This window comes from Dendroctonus ponderosae, unplaced genomic scaffold (genome assembly GCF_020466585.1).
Source record: "Dendroctonus ponderosae isolate FM_Combo_2020 unplaced genomic scaffold, Dpon_F_20191213v2 Dpon_F_20191213_6, whole genome shotgun sequence".
Taxonomy (NCBI): Eukaryota; Metazoa; Arthropoda; class Insecta; order Coleoptera; family Curculionidae; genus Dendroctonus; species Dendroctonus ponderosae.
The window spans coordinates 10,089,978-10,117,168 of record NW_026018814.1 but is presented as its reverse complement, the minus strand read 5'-3'; the positions used below and the strand labels follow the sequence as shown (position 1 = coordinate 10,117,168).

Sequence of the window (27,191 nt, the reverse complement as noted above, 5' to 3'; positions counted from 1 at the left end):
GGGTCCAGGCACAGAGGAACAAGTATTGGACATAACCGAATCAGGGCCTTCCAGGGGCACTCAGAGCACAATGACTAACACTTTTCGAAGCATCAAATACATACCGAGGAAGGGCTACATTCCTACCACGTTTGTACGATACACACAGCACAAGGAGATACAAATGGAGCAGCAGTTAATTAACTGAAAACGAGAAGCTGCTTGATAAGAGTAGATAATAAATAGATTACACACGCACTAGCTTGTTTGGAGTTAACCATTCAAATGTTTGGTGTTGTATGGTTTATTTTTAGACACCGATATTCGAGGTTATGAGAATAGCTTGACATTTCGTCAACAAATCTTGTTGTGTTTACCGTTTATCCTTGTGTATCTTATTGTCAGTCTGTATAATTCCATGGTTACCGGAGTTTTAAATAATTACGAAGCAACAAGTATTTGCGCAATGTTAATTAGGCAGATTACCTTGAAACACATTGCTGCCGTATTTCTGATATAGTTTTTTGCAAATTTCTCAGCTTTTAATAACAATTAATTTCTCTTACTATTTTGTCTGTACTCYTATAACAGCGCCAGACAACACTTCCAGAGGAATGACTCCAATTTTGAATCACCCTGTATAAGTAGGATATAATGACAGGAAAATGCTAATAGATACAAGATCACTAAAGGTCCGGTATGGTTGCAAGAGATCATTAGCTGGTCCAAAAATGTGCCAAATTGTTGTACAGTATACTTGAAACATGTGCTAAAGAAAAAACGAGATGGGTTAAGAACAAGAAAAAATTGTAAATTATTGACAAAAGTCAATCTAAAGCAAACGAGTATCAAAAAATAGGTAAATCATAATCAAATGAATAAGTTATAAAGTTCAGGTGTAAATTTAAAATTAAAATTGTGAATTTGGCATAAAATCAACATTATCGCGGGCTTTGATTTTCACATACCAACTGCAGAAATATGCGCACTTCAGATAATCATATAGAATAATCAACAATTACGATTAGTCGACGGAGCCTTATTATTATAACAGGTTATTGGTAATTATAGCCTCATTACTGATTTATCTGCATATTAATTATATCTAATGCATGCATGTCTCCTTTATCGGAAAGATTGCTTGCTATTCATATAATGCAAGTTACTGGACCTTCGAGAATGTTAATGCATCAGTATTTGATGGCGTTTAAAGGAATCAAGCAATTTAAGTTTTTTTTTTATTTACATTGTTTTAGATTAAATTAAATATTGTTATTGTAAACTATAAACAGCAATAGTAAAGTTGTGGACTTGTTGAGAAATATAACTTTAATTTACTTAATGGTTTTGCTTTTGTTCTTATTCATGACCAGGTTTATCACGAAAAAACGCGATGATCTAAACTTAATTCAAAAAAATATATCCTGTATTATTAATAGTGATTGAGACTACTGGGGAAACTCAAGCAGCATTTTGTATTTGAGTTAACCATTCTTTATGCTATTAATATGATTAAAATTAATTTTTTCAAGATTTTCTGATATTTTCTGCCATATTTAGAAATTGTGTTCCGCAATGTGTTTAAAATTTTTCGCTTATACGAAACACGAAAAATTACAATACCTGTAAATATTTATTGAGCGCGATAGCAATTGAAGAAATGCAGAAAGATATTATCAAGAAAAATACCAAGTCAAACAGACAGCGGATGCTTCAACACTTTAAATAATTTATAATGTATAAGGCGATGAGTTAGCTGCATAAAACTACCTTGGAATATGTTGGTGAGCTAAAGCATTATTATTATTATTACATTGTCTTGTAATTGGAGTTTATTTTGTTATTTATTTGGGAAAACGTCCCCGCTTTTGTATCCTGTTATTGATTTTTATGTTTCTGTGTACTGGAGATTTATTCATTATTGAAAATCTTTTATAGTTTTAAATTTTTATTACCAAATGCAAAATTGCATTTAAGGTTTTAAGCAGTAGACTCAGATTGAAAATTGGGAACTTCCAGCTTCAACTCCGTTATTCCATATTTTTTTCTGGAATCTGCTTGAAGAATAGAGTAAAAAGGTGGTAAAAATACGGAGAATAATATTTCTAGTTTTTGAATAGAAATAATACTAACTTACTCATTTTGATAAAAAACCGGGAAACAAAACGGATGATTTCATCATACTGTACCGTCGTGTATGGCGGGTGGGTGACCTTTGATTTGAAGAAGTGTAAAAGGTTACAACAAAAGTGGTGAGTAAAAAAGCAGAATATACTTTTTGTGACCAATATTTTCCAACAAAAAACGTCTTTTTCTCCTCACAAAAATAAACCATATAAAAGTTTCCGGAACTAATTTTACTCATTCTGATTTGTTTCCACAATTTTGAACCATTTCAAATGGATGCTTACGGATATCAAGCCAACTTTACTTTGAGTGACTGTTTTTACTCTTTACCTTTACCTTTACCTACAATTTCGTCGACATGCACTTTAATATTCCTGATAGTTAATAGATTTTTGCTTATCTCGTACTTTCTTGTCTAGACATAAATAAATCGATACATCAGCTGCACCACCCTGTCATTTACATAAATACAGAAACGGCATAAAGTTGACTGGAAAAGCAACGAGAATCGATGTGGCCAGTTATCGATATCATTTAAACTGCCTACGAGCCGTCAATTTTGAACATTGTAAAAATCGAAATATATGGCCGACGGGCATGCACACACACTGTTGGGGAAAAAGGTTTTATTGCAGTTAGCCCCGCCCCTCTGGCGATTTATATTGTTTAGAAATTAAAATAAATACTAAAGGAATAAACAACAATGGCCAGATACCGTCTCAGGAAACGTGAAACGTGCATTTCCTTTTTCTTTGGCTACAATTAAGTGCCTCGTTGCGTTCAGAATTTAAATATACTTGTAGCTCTTGAATTATGTGTAAATTGCTTGGATTCCAATGGGTAATACGCTTTCCGAAATTAGTCTCTTTCAAAAGCGAAAATATGTTGATTCTATGGGATTTGTCTTAATTAATTCTGGGTGAACTTTGAAAACATTTCTTCACGGAAAATACTGCTCCAAAAATTGATCCTTAAAAACGTAAAATTAAAGTTCAGAAAAATCAAACTGAATTTGTATTAATAGAGTTTTTGTAAATTACGAAAAAGATTAAAATTTTCTCAAAATAAAATATGAAACAGACATTAATTACTAAAAATTGGACATTGCCTATCACTTTCGAGTAAAGCAACAATCACAAGACTTTAAAAGGGCGTGTCGATGAATATTGAAATAACTGAATTTAGAAGAACCAACAAAGCCCAGTTGTTGAACTGAATATTGCATGAAAAACAAGTTATTCAAATTACTTTATATCTACTTAATGTTCCGAGCTGTGTAATCAAATACTATGTGGCTTATGCATTACATGTTTGCTTAAAACGTTAGGATAAACTTGGTTAGATATCGACTTCGTATAGATATCGAATCCATTCCAGCTTCTTACAATCTGCCAGTCAGATCAGTGAAAAATCGGAATATATGACCGAGAAGCTTTTACATACTGTTGCAGGGTGCGGCATGCAAAGCGCTTACCGTGTCTAAAAAGCTCAAGCTATATATTATTTTGAAATTAAAATTGGTAACAGACGAAGGCGACTGTGTCAGACAGAAGAGGATCGCCATGCGGTATTTTAAGCATTTAACAACACACTCGCAGCGGATAAAGATAACAAGTACTACTCATTTGCATAGTCACATAATCTTAACAGTGTCTAGCTTGTATTTAAAATGGAACTCAATATTTTTAGGTTTATCTCCTAAAAAGCAAGAAATTTAAGTTCTTTGACAACTCGGCAATATGTGTTATTATACAGCAGACAAGCCCAGGAACGCAAAAGCGTTCACAAAATAATACGGCATAATACATAACTTTATGCTAATGCTAACGGGGATTTTAGGGGCGTAATCTTTGAATGTTTTACAGAATACAATTTGTGTCAGGCCGATTACAACAGCTTATTCTTAAACTAGAATAAGTACATTTACTAAACATATTCAAAACAACTTTATCTCATGCGGCAAATTTGACTAAATGTGAATTATACCAGGTTAATATTAGGGGTAAATTAACGAAAAGCAATCGGGACCGAGAATGTAAAAAATCTATCAATGATGATGATGTTAATGGCGAGTTGACGATTGGAGATATGAGAACAGGGTCCTCACGTTTTCCTGGCATCTTCAGAGGAATGTTCGCTTCAAATACTTACAGTTGACTGATGTTAGATGTAGTGACAAAAAATATGAGTTTTTTCAAACTATGGCGTCAAAAGTCTTGATAACGTTATTAAAGTATTTTGGAAATTTCAATTGTATCTTAAGCAAGCGATACCATAGTTTTCGTATGCAAAATATTAAGGCACTATAATTGAATCACCACTCTCCTTTATAATTTAAGGAGGAATCTAATGAAACACTTTGTTCACTTTGTTACTCTGCTTCGTTTCAGCTAAAAGGTCTTTTTTTTATCCAAAAAGCGATTTATTCATGTCCATAAGCGGAACATTTATTTGTGCATATTTTATGAAGTTCTAGTTGAATTACCGTTTTCTAGGGCTTAATTTTAGGGCAACCACTCACGTTTAATATTCAGGCGCTGCAGGAACTTGTCGATTTTCATTCGAAAATCTGCCGCCTTGTTTCATGTTATAAAACGTAGGTGGTTTTTAATCAAAATGTGCGCGTACAGATTTTGCTATTGCAGAACACTGCTAAATATGTACTAAGCAAGGGGGAATGCAATTCTAATTACATACAGATAAGACTTCAAGGAAACTGACTGATAAAACTAATTAACATCAACATGAAGCTTAACACTTTCTTACTGGCGCTGGTTTGTTCAACAAATTGCTCTTTAATCCAATAAGTGCCATACGCCGTCAGATTTTCCAGGAAAGGTTAAAACCATTATTAAATGGCGAAACTTGATATCGCCGCTCTTTTTATTGGCCCTTAAGTTGACATTTCTTAGAAACGCTCATTATTCAAATGTAGCAGTTAAAGTAGAACTAGATTTCTGAGAACGCGCATAATCCAATAATGTTATTCGTATTATCAGGTGCAGCACGGCTGATGGAATTTTTAGAGTAGAAATGATTTTGTAAATAAACCAAAAGCACATTTTCCTGGAATGTCCTAAATTTTCTAAGTAGGACAATGCCGTGGATGTCTGAACAAGAAAAGGTTCGCTTACAGTTTTTCGTTTCTTTTTTTAAGGGCAAATGCAAAGCAGTTAAAGTAAGCATTTGGCAAACGATCGGGTGAAAATGCATAACATTGTAAGGGCCAATTCCAACATCTCACACTCCTTTAAACACACGAAAAAGATTAAAGAAAAAGAACAAAAAATAACAAAAGAGCCCGAAGTGATTCGAAAGCAAAGCGGAGTCGTCAGTCCTTTAGGAAATTGAGTTACGAACTAGGTCACTCGAACCGAATGTCTAGTTTTCATTACTTCGTGCCATTAACGGCGAAATTTACTGTTTTGTGAGCTTGGTTGGTTTACAGAAATGTTGCACACTCACAGTCTGGTGTCATATTAAAAAAACCCGTAAAAAGCTTCTAGGAAATACGAGATGTAATAGATGCCAACGATTTCATCTGTCATAAGCTCCTTTATAAGATGCAACAATCCATTCTACTCAGTTTGATTATTCGATAACAATAACAATCAGGATCGAGTGAACCTAGTTTCATCTATTTTTGGTTCAAGGTTCAAATATTTAGCGAGACTTAAGCCCATATCATTTTGCCAATAAAACTTTTTTAAATGCTTTTTGCTTTAAATTGGTTAAATGGTGATGTTGATGAAGTGGCAAATTGTGTTATGTTAGACCAAAGGTGCTTCACCAGCAACATAGTTTAACAAACGTTGTAAATAATCGGAAACAACGTTTTTACAGAGGATGATAGTAGAAGATGATTCCTTATCTAGAGGGTTTAAATAAATTTTCCGAAGAGGTTCCGAAATAGACCAATATAACCCCGGCAGAGGAATTCTAGCAATTTTTAGTCACCTTCGATTTGATCTGAAAATAACCGAAAATAATATTACAATAAACCACCCTGTCGAAAAGTGGGAATTGATATAAAAAAATGAAGCAATACAAACAATTAAAAATGATGAACTATGCTTTCTGCTGTGTTAATTTGAATTTTGGTAAACTTTCAAAGCGTATCTATGCAAAAGTATAAAGTCAACTAACAAATTTTCTAAAAAACGGCAAATAATTACAAATCGCAACTAAACTGTGTATTAAAATCGATTAGGATAATTGAGATTTATACTCRTTGATCACTCAACCAACTAGAYGTATGATTACGATCTAAGAACCACATACTTTTTCCACCAAACGAAGACTGCTGCAACCATTAGCGATCAGTTGCATAAAAACTGTCAAGTCTAATGCAAATAAAAAAAACACTAATCACTTAACACTATCTGATTTCCCAGAGGAATAGATGCTTGGCGCTACAAATGTGGTATCAAAGTGCAGTGCAGACACCACAGTTAATGCAATCAAATTAAATAGAAGGATCGAATCGATAATTATACAAATTAGAAGAACAGTAAACAGAACGAGGCTTCATCGCTTCCGCATCTGCCAATCTAACACCTAAAAGAGCAAAAGAAAATGCATTAGCTGCAAGTATGTTGGAGTGCCTACGCGTCCGTCTATCACAAAATCACACGGCAAAGTTCTAACGGGACTTGAACAGGAATCGATGCATGTATGGACTAAACGCACGCAATCTTATTTGTAAAGAGTCAAAAGTCAAAACTAATAATAACTCCGAGCAACAAGGGGCGAATAAATTCCGATGTTTCGCCAACAATCACCGGTGCCGATTTATCTTGTTCTCGCATTTTCCTCATCAGTTCTAAGGATAAAGCGATAGCAAAAACCTAGTGGTTTGTTGGAATTACCAAGCTCAGGTGAGCTCAGGTGAATTCCCCAGCTCAGGTGCACTATTAAGATGCAGATGGTACTGATTGCAATTTAGTTTTATATCAATTGATTTTAAGTTATTGCTTTCGTGAAAATATTTATCAGTGGGTCATATATTATCATGCTACTTTAAAGCTCATTTCCTGGATGTGCATGAAATGTGACTTGCAGTCACAAATTAAAGGTCCTCATTCTATTCTTTGCTTCAACGAGTCCTCGATTCTAGCGCTTCGATATCAGCAATAGCAAGTTTGCACTTTTTGGTAGTGAAGTTACTGGATTGTAGAATCAAAAGTATCTGGTGGACGTTGCCAAGCTCACCTATACTGAAAATCGTTGCTTTGGCTCAAGTGCTCATTTTGAGTAGAAACGGAACTAATCTATATGTAATTTTTTACGGTGATCTGAAGCAGATAGCAGTAGAAATTTTGCTATTGATTAAATAACAATTTATTTTATTTATTAGCTAACGAGCCCCAGGTTAGGAGATTGTGGCATTTGTTAAAATAATTTGAAACAAATCAAAATGTAAAAAATATTAAAAACATCCATATCGCCATATATTTAGAGCCAATTTGACTGACTTTTTAGTGCCTATGTTAAAATCCAGTTTTCGAAATATGGCAAATCTATTAATCAAATAACCACTTTTCTACCTGTTAATTTTCACGAAATACCGAGATTTTTGCAGAGTACCTTACTCACAAAAGGCACAATTTTTGATTGATAGTTTTCAAAAAAGAATTTTGATTTTAATTTATTTAACACAGAAATAAATTTCACATTAAAGGGTAATTTTCATTATTTTGTTATCAAATTATTGAGCTGTGTCCTATGCGTGAAGAATGGTCCCGGCTTAACATAAAGCATTATCTTATTTTTACGGCTACCAATTTAACAAAACGTGCTGCATAGTAACTCCTTTGTCATTTTAGCCTTGAAGAGAATGACGAGTTTTTCAAAAAAGTGTGCAAATAACAATGGCAGTCATGATTTAATTCACTTTTATTAATAGTTAACGAATCTGGGCAAGTTTGCGCAGAAGTTTACGTTCTTATTACGCAGAATATTTGGAATTTAAACGAAGAAACTTGAATTTATTGCTATTAAATAATCTAAATTATAAGGAAAAAAAATTTTTCCTCTGTCCAGCCAAACACACAAAATCATACAAAGCCTAGAATGAAGAAATACTTCTTCAGCAATCAACAGGCTATGCCATTTAAATAATTAATGATGCTATTTGCACCCATTTCATATTTCTTTGGAAGAACTTAGCGGGCAAATGCATTCATTAACAGAAGCTTCAATAGGTAGCGTCATTTTAAGTAAACCTCATTAAAATGTAGTACTAGGTAACACATCTGAGTATACACTTATTCTTCTGAATAATTTGCGTAAATTTCGCTACCTTCACGTCAAGTAGAAGGAAAATTGATCGTTAAAAAATAATGTATTCTTTGGATAATTGCTAAAGTATAGAGTGGAGAAGATTCTAATTTAAATACTCAATTCGTCTCGGATCCCCCTTTTCAATCCTCCAGTCGCGATGACAAAGAAATCGCCAACGAAACAAGAAATAAACGACACTAATTATATTGCAATATATGACAAGTAATGGTTGTGTGAAGAACTTAATTTATAATATTCATTACGAACAAAATATTCAGTAAAAAGCTGGCTTTGAGATAATGATTCTCCAAGCACACACACTCTCGAAGCTCCTGACCATTTTATGGGAATCAAAATAACTAAATTATACATTTCCTTATGTAGTGGCGGCTAATTAAGACATATTACTTCCTGGCAACAGGTGCATGTCTAGAAACAATAAAATGGTAACAACTGGGAAACCGATAAAAATTAAAAGAAAAGCCTGCCACAGACAAGTCACCGAAACACAACTTTAAAACAAATTGGTTTGTCGTAAATGACAACAAAGAGTTTTAGCAATATCGTAGAAAGATTTTGCCCAAAATTACCACAGTTTCTTGGAGAATCATTTGACGGACTCGTACACACGTATAGAGTTAGTTGCCTTCAAGTTATTATTTCATTTATAGATCCAACGGACGCACACGTTCTCGAAATACTCCAATGCAGCTTTCAAGCTCATCTCAAATCGCACTGCTCTGTTTTCTTTCAAAATATTGAAACTGAAACTCAAACGCTTGAGGACATATGCATATTTTCCGTACACATGGGCTCTCGTTTAACTAAAATTTCGCCTGAGAGTTTGACTTTTTGTTAAGTAATTCAATCGCCAACCGTGAATCTTGTCTGGCTTTTCTTTGGAAAGCAAATTTTGCAATAAAATTGTTTCACCTAAAACTTTGTTATGAACTTTCTTTAACATGCTAAATAATTGCCCATTAATTAGATGTTTTGTATCTAATGTGAGTTTCTCCTCAGCTGGAAGTTGTTACAAATGTAATTATGAAAAACGGTTTAAAGAAGTTGCAATAACTAGCTGAATGCAAATTAATTAAAAAGGTTGCATAAATTAGTGTAAATAATTTAATCAGTATGCGTCCTGTCCATGTCCTGCACAACTCGTTTGCTTAATGAAGTCTGAACCATTGAAAAAAACTTATTTTCGTTAAACCGATGTTAAATATTATTGTACTTACTAAACGAGGCTTTTAGCGCTGCTATTAAAATAAGCTAAATATCTATCGGGTACCATGAAATTGTTTTTAAATTGATTGCTAAACCGCTCTTTATAAGAACCTATTAGATATATCAGAAACAGTACTTATGAGTGAATACTATCATAAGCTATTAAAAGGCAAATTAACAATACTAAAGCAACATTCGTAAATTTTGCCAGTTTGAGAAATCAAAGAAAGATTTATATTTTCCACCGCATGGCCGCACATATGGCACATTAAAATTGATATTTTACCGAAAAACGGTCATCATCCAACAACTGCAGAAGTCGAAGAAACAGAATTAGACTTACATTAGAAAATTTCAATTACTTTTAAGTCCAGTACATTTTTTAAAGAATCAGTGGTTAGTAAAGACTTGAGCAATATTTGCTTCACTAATAAGTACAGAACCAAAGTATAACTCGTCCGTACAACAAGCATGAAATTTATTTGAAATCTACCTTTTTGCTATGGTTATTAACCGCACGATGTGATTATTTTTGTGTGGTATTAGTAAAATACTTAAATTATCTCAAGGTTTGGGAAATAAACTATAAATATTGTTAAATTGACTAAATGTAAAACAAGTGCAAAAGCCGAACATTGAGAGATCTAGTCAATAATAATCAGAGCAATGCGGTTGCATATAATGTTATAATGTTGCTGGTAAGTATATGTAGTGAAAACTGATAAGCGATTTTTCTATCAACCGAAACTATGCACCGAGAGTGGTGAACAGATATTTGTCATTCAAAGCGTTGTGAATAGATAAATCCAAAAAGACAAAATAAGTTTGAGCGTATATTCCAAACACGCTGCAACTTTCGTTCGAAGCCGACTGATAATTTGATGATAAAGCAGAATTGTATTCTCCATCGAGATTTTTTGATAGATGGAACTTGATGATTTCAAATTGAAACGCATTTTCCATCCCCAATCAAGAATCGTGCTATCAGGTTTATGTGAAAACTCCCTCAAATGCTTCGTACTCACAAGAAGACAATTATTCCAAGACAAATTGTTTCCCCAATTAGAGCGAAGCAGACGAAAGTAATTTATACCATATAAACACAACAATTTCTTTCAGAAAATTAAACCCAATGATAAAATTATCTAGAATTGTATTGTTGCGGTTGAATCAGTGGAAAATTAAAAGCTTCAGCAAACAATCTCGTATAATAATCGAGATGGTCGTTCTTAGATTAATGTTAAGTACGTTGGAGTCTTTTTGTTATACACCTACTAACTTCCTACTGGTATTAATACTGAAATGGTTGAAATGACTCTCTATGATATATGTTACGCCGTTCACTGACTGTCAATGTTTTTATCCGTGAGAACGTTGAAGATTTAACGAATATTATTTTCCTGATTATTATTTGAATAAAAATGCCGTAAAGGCTTCGTCGGAGGGAATGGTGTTTGAAATAAATTGGCCGATTTTTGTCATATATTATAATTAAGACGACGTTAAGTGACTAGACTAAGGGAAGATTTATCGAATTGGTATATTAAATTAACTATTGTGATAGACTGTTATGGGATATTTGAAAAATATAGAATCATCCTACTAACGCAAACGTAAAAAGATATTTATCAAGAATGTATAGTATTTGTTAAAGGTGTGAATTGCCAAATTCAAGGAGTTTACTTGAATGAAAACACAAGGGAAAACATTTTTGAGGAGTTACGCACAGTTGTGGGATTTTTTACATACATTTTTTTTATTCATGCTACATTGTACGATATTTCGATTCTATTCAAATGCGAAATTAAATCAGTTGTAGATTGCATTCATGCAAAAACTACTAATTACATAATTAGACATACTTAAATATATTTCATAATTATGCTATTTAAATAAAATGCCACTAAAAATATTCTAACATACGTGGAAATATAGTGCAAATGCTAAGACGATGCTAGTTCAGGTCCGGTTAATAGTTAATATTGCTTAATTAACTAGCAAAATCTGGCTTGGCAAAGTTTTATCCAGATTTTAGAGGATAATGAGTTCAGCTTGCTGTTATCGGGTCAAACATTAATTACATTTGAACATTTTAATCAACTGATGTTAATTACAGACAGTAATTTATTATGTACATAGACCCTAATATTTGTTGGGTCCTTTTATTCTAATAGATTTTTATGATTATATTCTAGCATTCTAGAATAATTCTGATAAGTATTTGATCAAGGCCGTGCCTGCCATTTTATTGATTTATAGGATTAACTATATTAAGTACAATTATCCGCTAGTTTAGAACAAATTAATCATTTTCCTCATTGACGTAAGTAACTATCAACGGTGATACATTTTTCAAAAGCAGTTCGAAGCATTTCTTGCACAATTGTGGTACAATTGAAAAGAAAATGCAAGTTAACAAATCATTTAATTATCCGAAGTGAATACTACAGTGGCCTGTATAACCCTGTTCATTATCTGTGTGTCAATCTCAATTAAACTAATAATTGTTTAATTTAAATGCATTATTGTTACCGTTGTGGCGTAAATTTCTCATTATTAATTAAAACTCGTGATCTATCAGAATTCATGTACGCGCATATTTGTTCGCTTTACTGATGTAATAAGCGCAAGAGCTGAGATAAAAATGAAAGAAATGATTAAACTTGAGTATTTGCCTAAGGGTATGAAGCCAAGTCGTTTGCTTTTATCGCGTCAGAAATTCAAGGATGTGCCATTCAAACCCGACAAAGAACATGAACTGGCGAATTCCATATCTCTCAATCTGTTCTTTGTCTGTGTCCAATTTCTAAATCACCCCATGCACCATGTGAGTCACAGTTTGATTATTTCTAGTCATTTTTCCACTGTAAATCACTTTCAGATTGTTCGAATTGCCTTTCAAAATATTAGCTTTCCACAGCAAGTAGCTTAGCAATCGATTAACATTCTACAAGAAGAGTTTTCTTGCGAATCGTTCACATTGTACTTTTGCGGATTGCTCTATGCCGAGCTCATCGAAGGTTTTTCCTTATCTATACCCCCAAATTGAGTTGAAAAGTGAAGCGGTTTTTAACAATTGCTTGTTTGGCTTTGATTGTTGACAGAAAAGGCGATGCTTAGGGGCGTACATTTAGAAACATCTATAAAAATGTTTTCTATTTTCGGCAAAAGTTGAATGTTGATGTGTCGCATTTTATAGAATGCACACTTTGACGTCGAACGATTATTATGCCTACTACCAAAGCTGAGAATTTATATCTAAGGATTTTCGTATATAAATTTGAATTTCAAATGAAAACAAATAGGCTTATGGAAGAACGGGTCGTTCTACATCAACGCAACTTTGCTTCGGCTGTTTAAGGTATTCTCAATTTCTTCTGAAGTTATGGTAAATCAATTTACAATACAGTCGAGCCAAGCCACAAGAATTCATGACTAGTTTGTTTGACCCACGTCGAAATGCGTGATAATTCGGTTGGTAATCAGACTCGGTGTCTAAAAATAATGAACTTCCTTCGCAGACACATTTCAAATGGATTTTTCCTTCGTGTTGAAGTACTTTGATAAATAGCAATATCTGCCGATTAATGTTAATCCGAGACACTTTCTGTGTCTGCTAGTGATAAATAAAGAAAAAGTACTTAACTGAAACAATGCATTTTTTCAGCTTTTGTGGTTAAAAGACTCTATATCATAAAAGTCAATGATGTTACTTAGGAATTTGGGTTAATTTCGGTGCTGACATGAACGATTTGAGGTCATATCATCATATTTATTCGGGTAGTGATCGATAGAATGAGTATTGATAGGCATCGGCAATTTTTGGTGGATATTAGCAATCATATGAAGTAGTTTTCATTTTATTGGTTAGCTATTACTTGTAATTGCAAATGGGAAAATAGATGAAGGACTGGTAGTAAAACCAATAGTCATTTATGATGGCGTTTTGAAAATTCTCATGATTTATGGAACATCAGCATTCTTTGCATTCGGGAAACAATTTCAATCGAAATATAAAGAAAACATCGATCGATTGTGTTTGCTATAAATTACGTATATGAACGTATTCAATGTAAAGAAGGAAAGCACATTAAAGAGAGTTTTTATTCAAATATCTGTATGGTCATTGAATTTTTATTTTATTGTTGAAACGATAAGATCCGTTACCACATAAAGATCAGTTTCGCGTTGAAAATATATACAGGCAAATTCCATAAAATTATAACTGATCCTTGAAATATGCAGATGTTGCAGTCAAGGTGCAAGGGCGATAAGTGCCAAATAAGCAGACAAACAGTTTCCTGCACAATAAAATAATATTGCAATATTTGATTAAATCAAACAAGGTTGAAGTCGGTCGATGCAAACAACCGAAACCTGATTGGGGATAAGGCAATCTCGCTTTTACTTCAACTTCGCAACCATACCAATACGATAATACAAATAATACAGATCCTGTAGATGATATGCTCCTTAACTTTTGCTTGACTTTCTCTAACACGAAACCTGCATTAGATACGATATATTGTTGTAGATATCTACATGTTGCATAATTGTTTAGCATGGGGCTTGTTAGGTGAATGCTTATCTGGAATATCTAGGAAATAAATCGTTGGTGTTGAAGTTCGCATCACATAGAGTTACATTGATCTTATGGAAGATATTCAAAAGAGTTTGTGGAAAAATCTAGAGGACTTGCCAATTATAATTATTTGATATATTTTCCATTTCTTTTATCATTAGTAAAAGTGAGAATAAAGCTTTTCATTAAGATTCCATTCTAAAGCACTTCTATTGATTTTCATCTTTATTTTTATATACTTATCAGGCGTTATTTGGCCCGAACCAATATTTCTCTATTGTTAGAAAAAAATAATTCACCTTGGAAGCAGCATTTTGAGAATTTTATATGTACTCATATTGGCTAAAACATTAATTAATCGTGTCGTCTTTAGCATCAATCTGAATTTTTGAGAATTATGATTATTTTTGCGATAGTGAACAATAAAAATTTTTGTTAGCTTCATCATTTGTCTGATGGATTTCACTGTTTCGTTTTTTCACATGTTTGGAGCCTAAATGAATTAAGTGTAATCAACAGGAAAACTTAGAAATCTGGGTAGTTGAATGGAAAATACAATACAATTTTTCTTGCGAAATGTTTTGATAATCGTATCATATTCAGGAAATATTTGTAGGAAACTTGGGACTTTTTTAACAAATACGTAAATATTGGGCTGCTTTTCAAACTCTCCCCTACATCGATCGAAACTTAGCCCTACAATGTTCAAGTCGGAAACATTTAAAATATCATTTTACAAATACCAATACGTTGATCGTCGGTTCCACCTGGCGCATAATGAAGGAAAAGAATACGTGAATGATTTCATACAAAAGAAGACCCTTCAGAAGGCCCTCGAGGGGACAGAAGAATTATGCGGCTATATAGACCCAAGTCGTATTGTTAGCTGGAGAGTGTGGTAAAAAGGTATTTTCGATATGCTTTGTAGTGGGACAAGAGTGTCTGAGTCTATGAATTGGCCATTTTGGAAAATGGAGTTAATAGTTCGGGAATTGCAAGGTACAACCGATCAATGTTATTTCACTGTGTGCATTCAGGTAGAACTGGCTTGAATTTGTATTGCAAATATTTATTTTTCCTTGTTTAAGCATTAATGCCTTATCATTTCGATTTAATTGATTACTTTTTTGAATATCGAAACTTTGTAACATCACAGACAAAATTTCACATTTTAATTGCAGTTTCTTCACTGAAAGAAGTCTGAGAAACCTGTTAAGATAATTTTTAATTAAGTGGTATACTTCGGCAAAGCTTAAGAGTATCAGACACCTCGTGTATAAATTGGGCTGCGACAAGATATGTAAATCAGTAGTTCTTGTAAAACTGGAAAATATTCTGCTTTTGAACATGCACAAGCCCAGAAACGAACAGTTTCTAGTAGTACAACTCCACTGGTATTTATGCCATAATATGATTGTCGTTTATTTCTTTTTGGATTATAAATTAGCTTACAAATAATTTTGTTTTTTTCAAATTGATACAGGCTAAACAGGACAAGTAATTGATATGGTCCGAAAGTTGACATACTGGATACGTTTTTTGCTATAATTTGCTAAATGCGAGCATAAATTATCGTTTTTATCGCAACCAACGACAATCCTTATTCATAAAACCGGTATACGTAACTTCAAAACCGTCATTTGATGATCGGTGGAATTTCTTAAATCGTAATATAATTAAACTGTATTGACGCTGGCCGTTAATATCTCATTTACAAGCATATAATGGCTGCAAGAAACCTATTCCGTTCATTACAAAAGGACGAACAGTTATTGAGTACCTACTAAGAAAAAAATGTAAACTTGCTGTGCGAAATGATGAATGTGTAATAATTTGGTTTTTATTTGACAGTTGCCTTTATTGTTTTGCTTTAACTGCTTATCTCTGGATTTTGTTTTAAATGTGATTTGTTTTGTTTCAGGTGAGTGCCCGATGTGAACAAGACCAAAAGTCTGAACTACGTACATGTAGTAAACGTACTAATGTAAGTTTTGCCAGAAGAGTGAACATTTTAAATCAGTTTCTATCAACAGTCTAAGTATGCAATAAAATGTATTGTTAAATTTACAACTGTAGACGATTCTTAATATTTTTTTGCGATTGATGCAATAAGTAAGGTGTATTTACGCTAGGAAGTCAATTGAACCGAAATGAACTGAATACAAAAAAAAGTAAATTATTAATGTGGTGGGCATTAATTACATTTCGCAGAGTTTCTTATTTTTGGAAAATAATTAAAACGTCGCTAATACATTTTACCAGCAGATTTTATATGAAGTTAGGAGTTTTCCCGAAAATTTCTTGTTGCAACACAGATTCAAACAAACTGTAATTTAAATGTAAAATTACGAAGCAATAAATTGTCCAGTAATTTTATTGTTAACTATAGTTATATACATTGTAGGTATATAAATCGTGTGAACTTACACGAATCTTTTAAGATGAAATATGCTTTAATTGTCAATTTCTCCCACTCTTTAAGTTTAAAGAATAAATACCGAATTTTGCGTTATCTATTTGCAGTCCGATAAGCACTCAACGGTACCGGTTTTATTATTATTATTATTATTATTATACGGGCGATTGAAAATTATCTGATCAAGCATTTAGTCGTATTTTACGTTTCAATCCTCAGTAACCACCCCCAAAAGCAATTTCACCACCTACAACTCGTCGAGGTACAACATAAACAGTAATGATAAATTATCCGTGTCTGCGCTCCATTATATGACAATCGCATCCAAGAAATCCCGGTGATTCGCTTCGGAATTATTTCTTTCTAGAGTAACGGCATCTATGACAAATGACCGCATAAGTATTAATAATAAACGAAACAATGACAATCCTACACTTCCAGAGAAATAGTAATGTTACTTGCAAATACATGCTGAGCGCACCTAAAAGCGAAAGGCGCAATGAAAAATCATTTGGTTATCAGGAACGGATCTGAGAATATGTAAATTTCTATGTACATTTCAAGTGAATACAAGATTTGCCGCTGTTAATTATGTAAAAATGTTTGCTTTTAATGTTAGTTCGCTCATATTAATGTGTGGTGGCTTTTGCAGCTTGATCCTAAGTCATCGAACTCGCACTTCCTTCTATTGAAAAAACTCTCTACGGAGGAAAAATCTGAGGGACCTTTGACAATCCCATTTCGTTTTATTCTAAACCTCCATAAGGATCGCATTTCCACAATTGACAGCACACAGCTTTCCTACTTTCCGAGGCTTAATAGCAATAAAAAATAATTGAAAAATCTGCGCGCGGTTTTATTATTTGTTTTGTGCGCGTATTAAATCAGTACCTGTGATTTTGTGTCTAAATCATAAGGTGCAAATCCAATTTATCATTGGAGTTTGACGAATTATTGCAGCTTAAAAGAAATTTTAAAACACTAGAGAAAATTGATTTTGATCACTTGAAAAACTTCTAGTATTGACTACTTTTGAAAAATATGTATGCCTGAGAGTCGGCTTTAAAAGTGAAATATTCAAATTACAAATTGGAGGTTTAGGGTTGTTAAAGACATAAAGTATTGTATTCGAAAGATAATTTACTTAAATGTCGTGCATTATTCCGGGATAACATTTCAAACTTCCGGAGGTTTTGGGGTTTTCTTTTGTTTTTTCAGGATAGTCCTAAGTTAGCGTAGAAAATAACACTTTACACTTTACCAGCAAATAACCCCAATTATTGCAAATCAAAAGAATCGAAATTCTGATTCGTTTTTCTCTTTGGGTGATTATGTACCCAAAAAATCCTAATCGCGAGTAATGCAACTGGTATTTGACGTGCTTTTGCTATCGTAACATGTTGTTCTGGAAATTATATCTGCAAGCTGTTTTTTCTGGATTATTAATACTTTTTTGCACTTGTAACTTTCCCTAATATTGCAAGGCTTCCAATGTAGTCACTGTCATTTTCCACATGATTTCGTTGATTGCAGTCTGGCTTTTTATTTACAACAATCAGCTTGATTAATTAATACGGGTTGCTCGTTTCGTTTTCAGATTTCTGGCTTTATTTCATCATTCCGCTACACTTTCATGGGTAAAAAATGTGCCCAAATCAATGTAAAAATATTGTAGCTACTTAAATTTGTTTTTTCCATTTTCGATTGAGTACAGCCCTGTAAACTCATTGCCCAAGCAGTGCTCAATGACGATGCTTAGTGAGTAATGGTCTTAAGACTCATTAACATAGAAATAACATTTCAATATTTAACACCTCGGACGGGAATTTATAATGAGGAAGTATATGCAGAAATCCATTATTATTAAAGTTACGGACCTACTCCCTTATTGTGCGAAGGCAGAATAAAAAGGCGGGTGTTTTCATTTAAATATTTCATGTCGTTGCGATAAGAATGCACGATTTTGAAAGCCCTGGTTTACAGCTTTGTTTCGCGATTGCCGTGTTTTTCTTTTGGTTGGCATTTTGTTCACTACTCTATAATAATTAGCGCTGGAACAGAGGCGACTTTTCCGTTTAAAAGAGCTGTTTGGTATGGCTATTAAAGCATTATGAACTTGCCCTGAAGTTAATGTCAACTGCTGAACCCACATGCATGGTAACTCGATATTATAACTGTGTAGTGTCTTGGAATCGTATCTATAATCTTATACATTCTCTTCTGAGGCAATTATCATATCAAAATACGAGTGAGGAATATTACCTTTAGTTTCAACTCATTTCTTTATGTCTATCTGATTATTTTATACAATTCCAAACTTAACCAGCTTCCTGAACAGTAAACATGTAGATCTAGAGGTCTGCTTTAATATGTGGTGCTTGAGGTTTACTTTTTCCAATAGCTATATGGTTTTGACTGACTAGTCAATCTTGACTTCTCTATTCGTTTTAAGCGGATTTCAAAACCAAATTGGAATCCACCTTTTTGAAACAGATTTTCTATACCCGTAAAGTGAGTAGAGTTATAATGTAGGTCATCGAGATCAGCCTCTAAAGAGGGCCTTCGTGTAGCCAACTAACTATTTGCGCTGCAATTACCATCCAATGTTTGGCCCGAACGTTGCGGTTATCTGCATTCTATTCTCCTAACAACTGTTCTTTGAAACTCAACTTCACCTCTAATGTAATTAAAGCTAAGTGAACGGAATTCAAGCTACTGATTTAATGTTAATATTCGACGGAACCCATACTCTCGGTTTACTACTCGCATACTTCTCACACCATCAGGAAGTCAGAAACAATGTTCAAGTTCAAAAATAATTGAAGTTGCCAAGGAACAATTACTTGAGGAATTCTGTAATTGATCAAGTGCAAGCAAATAAGTACTGCATGAACAAAAGTACTGTGAAACATTTTGAAAACGAGCACGGATTAACAGTGTGCTGTTAAAAATCAATTTCGAAACATTTTCTTCTTTATCAAGAGCTCATTCTGAATCTAGATTGTGGAATGCATAGACTTTAAGTGAGTGGAAGAAGAACAGCAATAATGTTTCTGAGCGGGTGCATAAGCATGAGCTTGAGAGCGGAGTTTGCTTAGAGCTGATCATTATGGAATACATGTATGAGATTCCTACACAGCTAAAGAGGGATCAGCAGTAATCAACAATGAATGCTGTTGTTATTGGATGGATAAGCCAATAAACGTGTTATGAAGAATTCTACCCAAAAAATATAATTTACTTAAACATTGTAAAAATAATTAAAATCAAGATTTAAACATTTTAGCGTTTATGGATTCCTTCGTATTTGAAAAACACTGCCCTCATTCGTATACTTAATTGTGTCGTCTTTAGCGCACATGCAAAACCCTAACTTTCATTTTAGGTGAGCCAGCGTTATTAAAATCCATAGGTCTGCAAATGCCACATATGATGAACGCATAAAGGCATGATGATCTAATGCTATCATTTTCAATACTCAGCTTGATAATTGAAATAGCAAGAGAATGTCAATGAAAGGTTCACAAAAGAAAATCCATCATTAAATTCGCATAATGATTCTAGGTTGATTACGGTTTCGTCATTACAATTAATGTTAAGTTAGTGTCTAGCTATTGAAATGACTTATTCAGAATAAAGGTATGAAGCAACTGCTTTTATAAAAATTTATTCTTCAAACAATTATTTGTTTTAAAGTGTTTTAAAACTGCAATACTATCTAATACAATTTGAAAGAAACTCACTTTATGAATGGATCATTTGCATTTATTGTGTTCCTGTAAATTACATGAACTTTATTCTTGTATCTTAAGTAAAAGAAACCTTTCTATTTCTAGTACATAGATTGCAAAATATTTAGCGTTTTGGGCAGTACCAGTACCGGTATCATGTTCACGTACATGCTCAGAAAGGTTCAAATTTATGTTCATATACCGTATACAGGACAGTCCATGTCAAAATTATCGTTATTTATGTGTTTGAGCATTTTTTAAACAGCGCGTGTTAACTGTCTTTATTATAGTTATCTATTGCGCAATTTTGCATATTTAGTAGGCTTTATGTAACGCACCTAAACTCGAAATATTACAAATCATCCGAAAAATAAATTATTAAAAAATAATTAAATCAACAACTCGAAGTTTGGTTGTTCGCATTTTGTTTCTTTGGAAACTCGTTGTAGAAATCAGGAGTCATTCTATTTCCACCCAATTTGTGTAAGAGTTTATATTGAGATTGTTCAATTCATTCGTAATGGAGGGCACAAATTGTATCGATGGCGCCAGAACATTGTGGGAATAGCAAAATCGTCTGATTGGTAAAAGAGCTAAAGAAAATTCAACTTTATATTATGTTACTTTTAATAGGTAGTTACCTATTCTAGAATTTCCAATTTAAAAATATGACGCTAAATGTTTGTTGAATTCGTTTGTTTTGCAGTAAATAGTATCTGCTTTATACGTAGTTGAAATGTTTTATACGTGAAGTTTTTGCCGAAATCAAATAAGTGTTTATAATGATGACTTAAAGAAGATAATAAGTGAAAGCGAGTATGATTTGGAAAATTCTAAATGGAGTTTATTAATTAAGTAAAAGCGTAAATTGGTTTTAATTCCAGCTATTCTCGACATTTTATTTGAGGAACTAGAAACTACCTTCTTGACATGATCTGTAGGAGCGGTTATAAACATTTCATCAATTAAGAAGCTTTACGCGTATTTAATGTTCCTTCTTTCTTGGAAACACTTCATTGACATTCTTTTGTGATTTCACTTATCAAGGTGACTTGGTTGGAAAACCACATTAGACTATAATGASTGATGTGTTCACCATATGCAGCCTTTGGACATTTTCACAAGCCTGTGTGTTAACAATTACAAATTATTTTTTGTTTTCTCAGATTTACATTCAATRCAAATCAAAAATCAAATTATAATATTCAGGAAAATTCYKTGAGYTTGATTGTTAGACTGAGAACGTTTTCGTTATAGTTTCTTTAAATACAAATTYCTAAGTCAAATCAAACTATTTCACAATAMATCGATACATTTAATTAATTAATTTCAATTCAAATATTTAATTAATTTCATTATTTAAKTWATTTCAATTSAAATACGTTTATGTCTCGATTTTAAGCAACCTAGAAAAGTCTAGAATCAGAATAAAATGGAGCGAGAAAATTATTRCTTTAAAAGAGAGTATGTAAGAACAAGATAGAGACAATAGATGCGCAGAAGTAGGCGAAGGAAGCAACGCAAACTGTTAATATCAGATATAAATTCTGAGGTGAAAAGCAAACGATCCACAGGTTTTGCTAGGTCGAAATGTCGTGGATGAGAGAATAAAAAAGGCGAAAGAACGAAATGAAATGAGAAGTGAAGAGGAGAAAACTAAGACAAGTTTCGATTGAAAACTGTAGGTTTTTATAAGTTTGATGTTCCTTGCTAAACAGTCCTCAGTTACAGTGAACGAATTTATGAGTTTTTTTGCTTTTTCTGACACAAAATTGAGCTTTCCCAATTTCTAATACTTGGCCAAAGAGCCTCTGTGAACAAATCGAAAATAATTGAATAATTTTAATTGAAATTGCGCAAAACGTTGTCGTGTTGTTGTCTCCAAAGTGTCGCTAGGAACACGGCTTCTAAGAAAATCGATATGCAAAGAAAATGGCAAAAATCTTGAGCTATAAAAACGTATGATGGTAAAGCAGCTTTGTTTATTAGCCGAAGCGTAAACTCATCCATTCTCCCAAAGTCCAGCTTCGTAATTACGCAAGACCTAGCTAAATTAAATGCCCATAGTGTATTAAATTCGTGTAAGTGCAGGTAAGCCTAGATGTAGCATCAACTTTAAGAAGATCGCGCAGTATTACCAGAAGAGATAAGTACGGTTGCTCTTAAGGCTTAAGGCGGAGTGGGCGGCTTTATGCATTTCCATCGCTTGGGAACGAACGGTATGAGTAAGTGCTCAGCTATTAGGCCCGCTCATGTTCATAAGGTATAAGATATTGCAATATGACAGGGAAAAAATCAGGTGACGTAGCAGAATCATTAGAAATTACGTTAGGCAAAGGCGCGGCCCGTACTCACAATCTATTCATGTGTACGGACAATGCAATACTCTCTATGCCATTATTACAGAATCTTTTTTAATTGTTGATAATTAATCATTTGTGAGGAAATTAGCGCTATTATGAAACGGCGAGTTTGCTAAAGCACAAAGTTGTTTCTGAGGCTGTTGGGAATGTTTTGCTCATTGTCTGATAGCATGCAGAAAAGTTTTAATAAAAGGTTTGAATTTACTGGATTGTTATCGTTTCTAAACGGACTCATTACTGCGTTTCCCATGGTGTGTAATTAATGGATATAAAAGAAGCTTAATGGTGTTCCTAACAATCTAAGCAAACAACAAGTTTTCGTTCAAAGGCAAAATCAAGTCATTTGATTAGCTAATTTATTTTATACATTTTCACCGAACGGGAAAATGTTATTGATTATTCTGTTCTGCTAATTTTTATAAATCGAAAAACCACACAAACGTGTAATTTAAATAAGTAGGTCTTTTTTCCAAATTAAGTCGTTGGGTTCAGAAAGCAAATCACCAGTAAGGAAAAGTTAATTAAATCAGTAGATTTCTTTAGTCAGTTAGTAGGTTCTGTATGTCTATTAAGCAGCATTGAAATGAACTAACTGTTGAAACAACAGGGAGTGTGAAAGTGGGAGCGTAGGTGATTGTTTTCAGTAGTTGTAAATAACACGTACTATGCAGATTGCAAAATACACTTTTTTCATATGAAACGATAGAACAAGGCATGGCCACAAAGTCGGGGGTGGTTAATTTTTATTTACTGATGACTTAAACGAGTCAATTCTTGATGTTAATCAAGACCAGCATTACTAAGCATTACTATAACACCGAATTGTGCATTCAAAATTTGTAAACGTGTGTAAAACTCTCGATTTATTTAATAAATTGAATTGCTTCGCTGTGAATAAATCGAAAAATAGTCCATTATCGGCTCTACTAGAAATATTTCCATTAAATCTTCGATTTACAATACATTACAGTTAAGCCCTCGGACTTGCGAGTTAATGCAATACAATAAGTTAATTCAACTAAATGTTGAAAATGGCTTGAAAGTCACGACAATTGAAATTAAATCATGAGCCACTAGTACTTTTGCAATTCCGTTTGGTGTTTTCTTTTACAGAAAATGCCGAAAAGTAATCTCTAACCTTTATTTCTATTTATATTTTGATGCTTAAGAAACTACACATTTTCTCATATTTCACTGCACTGCAAATGATAGAAAACTATTTAAAGATTTATTTATTTTATATACTAAGATTGATTTATAAAAATCACAATTGTTTTTGATTACCACATATCGTTTCACCAAACAATTCGTTGAAATATATATTCAACCCGAAAGTATAAAATCGGGTTTCGTATTCTTTATTACATAAAGCAAAAAAGTTGCACTTTTTCATATGCAAGCTTTATTTTTACTTTTACTGTGGCGTATTTCAAAAGCATTTCCATTTTTGGATATTTTGGATCAATTAATTAAAATCTGACAAATTTGATGATTTCTTAGAAACGAAGATTCCTCGTCAAAGTTAAGGGCACTTTTTAGTAGCTAATAGATACATGGAAATGCATCTGCAGCGTAAAAATAAAATATATTTTTATTTAGGTAATTGCTGATTTTTATGAGAGTTTAAATTGTACTATTTCTTTTATCTTCTCTTATTATTTTACATAGAAAATTGCTGATTTTGTGAGCTTGATTGAAGTTGTTTATGCATTGCTTCACTGGAACAATAAGGGACTCTTGGTCTCTCCTTGGACTGATATCCACTGAATGAAGATAAGCGGATGATTCTAAACACAAAAATTCAAAAGGTTTAGGTATATGAAGCGCGTAGGCCAAACGATACAAGGTGCTTTTTCTTCCACATATTTTTATTCAATTAATCTCTGATCAGTATTGCAAACGTCCATCTTTGATGGTTAAAACATGTTTCAACTATTCATTCAAATACATCTTCTAAGTCTCCACAACTATAAAATTAGCGTGTCAGTTATTGACATTAGGGATGATAAAATAAAGTAAATCACGATCACCAAATGATGTAAACTAAAAGTAAAATGATGCGCTCCTGAAGCCAAGCCGCATGCCACTAAATTTTTCTCCCGTATTACACGAACGGGTCTAAAAAGATAGGTAAAAAGATGTCGTTCATTCAGTCACTGTACGGGATTTCATTCCGGGGCCCTCTTCGGACACTGCCCAGATTGATGAGCTTACTTTTTTTTACAGGAAAAAGGTCTTTACGGTAAATTATGAACTGCATACGTGTAACGAGTTTTCTGCTATTTCGAGTGTTTCACTTGCGACAAATTGGGATGTGGTGCCAAGCAGAGATAATTATTGCACCACATGCGAGCCATTTTACCATCGATCTGACTCTGATCTCGCTCGAGATTTACTTTCAGGAAATTATCGACGATGGCATTCAAATGAGCAACTGTAATCCTAATTGCTACTTGGAATTATCGGTAGCCGTACGAAGCAATAAACATAATGTTTGTTTAGTGTCGATATTAGTAATGCAGTTCCAATTGGAACTATGTTCGCCTGATCTTGACTTAGGACGTAAGATGATGCAAAATTGCAAATGAGCCGCTAATGCAAGCAAACCATCCGGGAAAACTACACGAAATTTTTCCAAATGAAGAATAGTTTGGTATTGTAGACACTCCAATATTAAAAATTCGGGTGCGAAAATCGACGAGTTTTAGGTTCCGGCGACTGACAATATAAGCGAAAGGTGTATCAGATTTTTGGATTGTATTAAAAACAGTCGAGCGATTCCGGACAACTGATAAAACATGTGTAAGGACAACTATTGTTCACAGCTGAATGGGTTTCTAGCGAACCAGAGAGAAGCCTCCACCGACTCTCCGCTCTTTTTATCCGGCTTGTCGATCTTTTTAACCACTAAAGGCTTAATTCTTCTTTAACGAGGAGATTTAATAAAGTGGAACCAAATACCCTATTAGGGATTTTTGCTTTCGCCATACTAGCGCATGTAGGCCATTACACGGTCATATAAAATGTATAAATTGTATTAAAAATCCTGATCCTTATTTTTCCACTCAATTAGTACTGATTCGAAGTGGAATAGTTGTTCCCAAGTTGAAATATTCCGTCTTGATATCTACCGTTTTTGTAATTAGAGGAAGACTAATATGAATAATTTCCTTTAATTTAATGAGAATTGAATTTTAACATATACGCAAAGGGGTTTTCCAAAGTATTTTTTAGAGGTTTCCGAGGTTTTAAACTTTGCTACTAGTTATGAGAAGATGCATCTGACAACATTTCCACTTAACAAACTACATCTTTTGCAAATTTCGTCATTCAACTGAAAATGTTTCGCTTTCAATATTCCTCTGAGGTTGCATTGCATGAAGTACCATGTTTTGTTTATCATTCTTTCTCATTTCCGTAGAACCTTTACCTTTGAATCTGCCCATATAGTTTGATTCATTCTGGTAATTGTCCTAATCACTCTGTAACAAGTCTGTTTGCTTCCTCTTGATTTTCTTGATTATATTAGCTTTTGAATATTCATCACTTTCGTATATTCCTGGCTATCTACAATCGAACTCTTACTTCTTGAGCAGGACATTGTCTTCATATCTCCCTTCGCTGATGATTTTTCAGCTTGCTCTTGTCTCTCTTGACTGGTCTGGTTAAATTCCTCCGTTTATGCACCTTGTAAGGTGATCTGCATACAAACTTACAGCCGGGAATTTTTTTTAAATTGTATGCATGTTAATTGATGTTTTTAGTATCTTTTTTCCATTTGTGATTTCAATAATTTTCAGATTATCTAATGTGCCTTCGTTTTATGTAGTCGGTTTTCCTGCCCTTTTCAGGACCTTTCGATTTTAACGTATACATATTTGGAATATATTGTGTGTTTCCAAACCTTGTGAACATTTTAAAATATTTGATTTTGGTAGATTTAAATCAACTTTGTATTAGCTGATCCAACAATTTGTCGTTAACTATTAAATAGGTGAAATAGAATAATTATCATTTTCTAGCGTAATGTAAATTTGAAAATGACTCAAGAAGCTCTAAACTGGATATAAGATAAAAATCTGAAGGAGGAATCGTGACAGGTGGCAATCAACATCTTAAGAAATGCTTTTAGACGGGCAACTGATTAGTTTCAGAAAATAACTATTTATAGTGATTACGAGCGTAGATAGGCGAAAAAGCCGATACATTTGCACGTTTTTTTCTTCGGCTTAAAACGACGAAGAATATCTTCTCCGTTTAGATAGGAGAACGAATATATTTCGGTATCGCTGATTTGACTGCATATTAAATGGGATTTAAATGCCTTGTTCGCCGCCCCTGCACTCCATAAACCCTCAATAATAATCGAATATTAGTGGCCATCTTCGTTGGTGAGTGTCGGCGCGTGGGAGTCTTCTCCTAAATCCGAGTCGTTTTCCATTTTGCCCGGTTCGTATTTTATGTAGCCACATTCCTTGTGAGGT

At 33.4% G+C, this 27,191-nt stretch overlaps 1 protein-coding gene across 2 annotated transcripts in view; it reads left to right on the top strand.

The window, feature by feature from the left end:
* The window catches only part of LOC109536848 (ephrin-B2a), a 75,351-nt gene that overhangs the window by 15,834 nt on the left and 32,326 nt on the right, over window positions 1-27,191 (top strand). The window contains exon 2 of one of the 2 annotated variants that reach the window (XM_019903263.2): window positions 16,119-16,181. The exons of the other annotated variant lie outside the window; for it this stretch is intronic. Coding sequence (XP_019758822.1) covers window positions 16,119-16,181 — 63 coding nt within the window. The remainder of the gene's footprint in view (window positions 1-16,118; window positions 16,182-27,191) is intronic. 2 annotated transcript variants of the gene reach the window in all.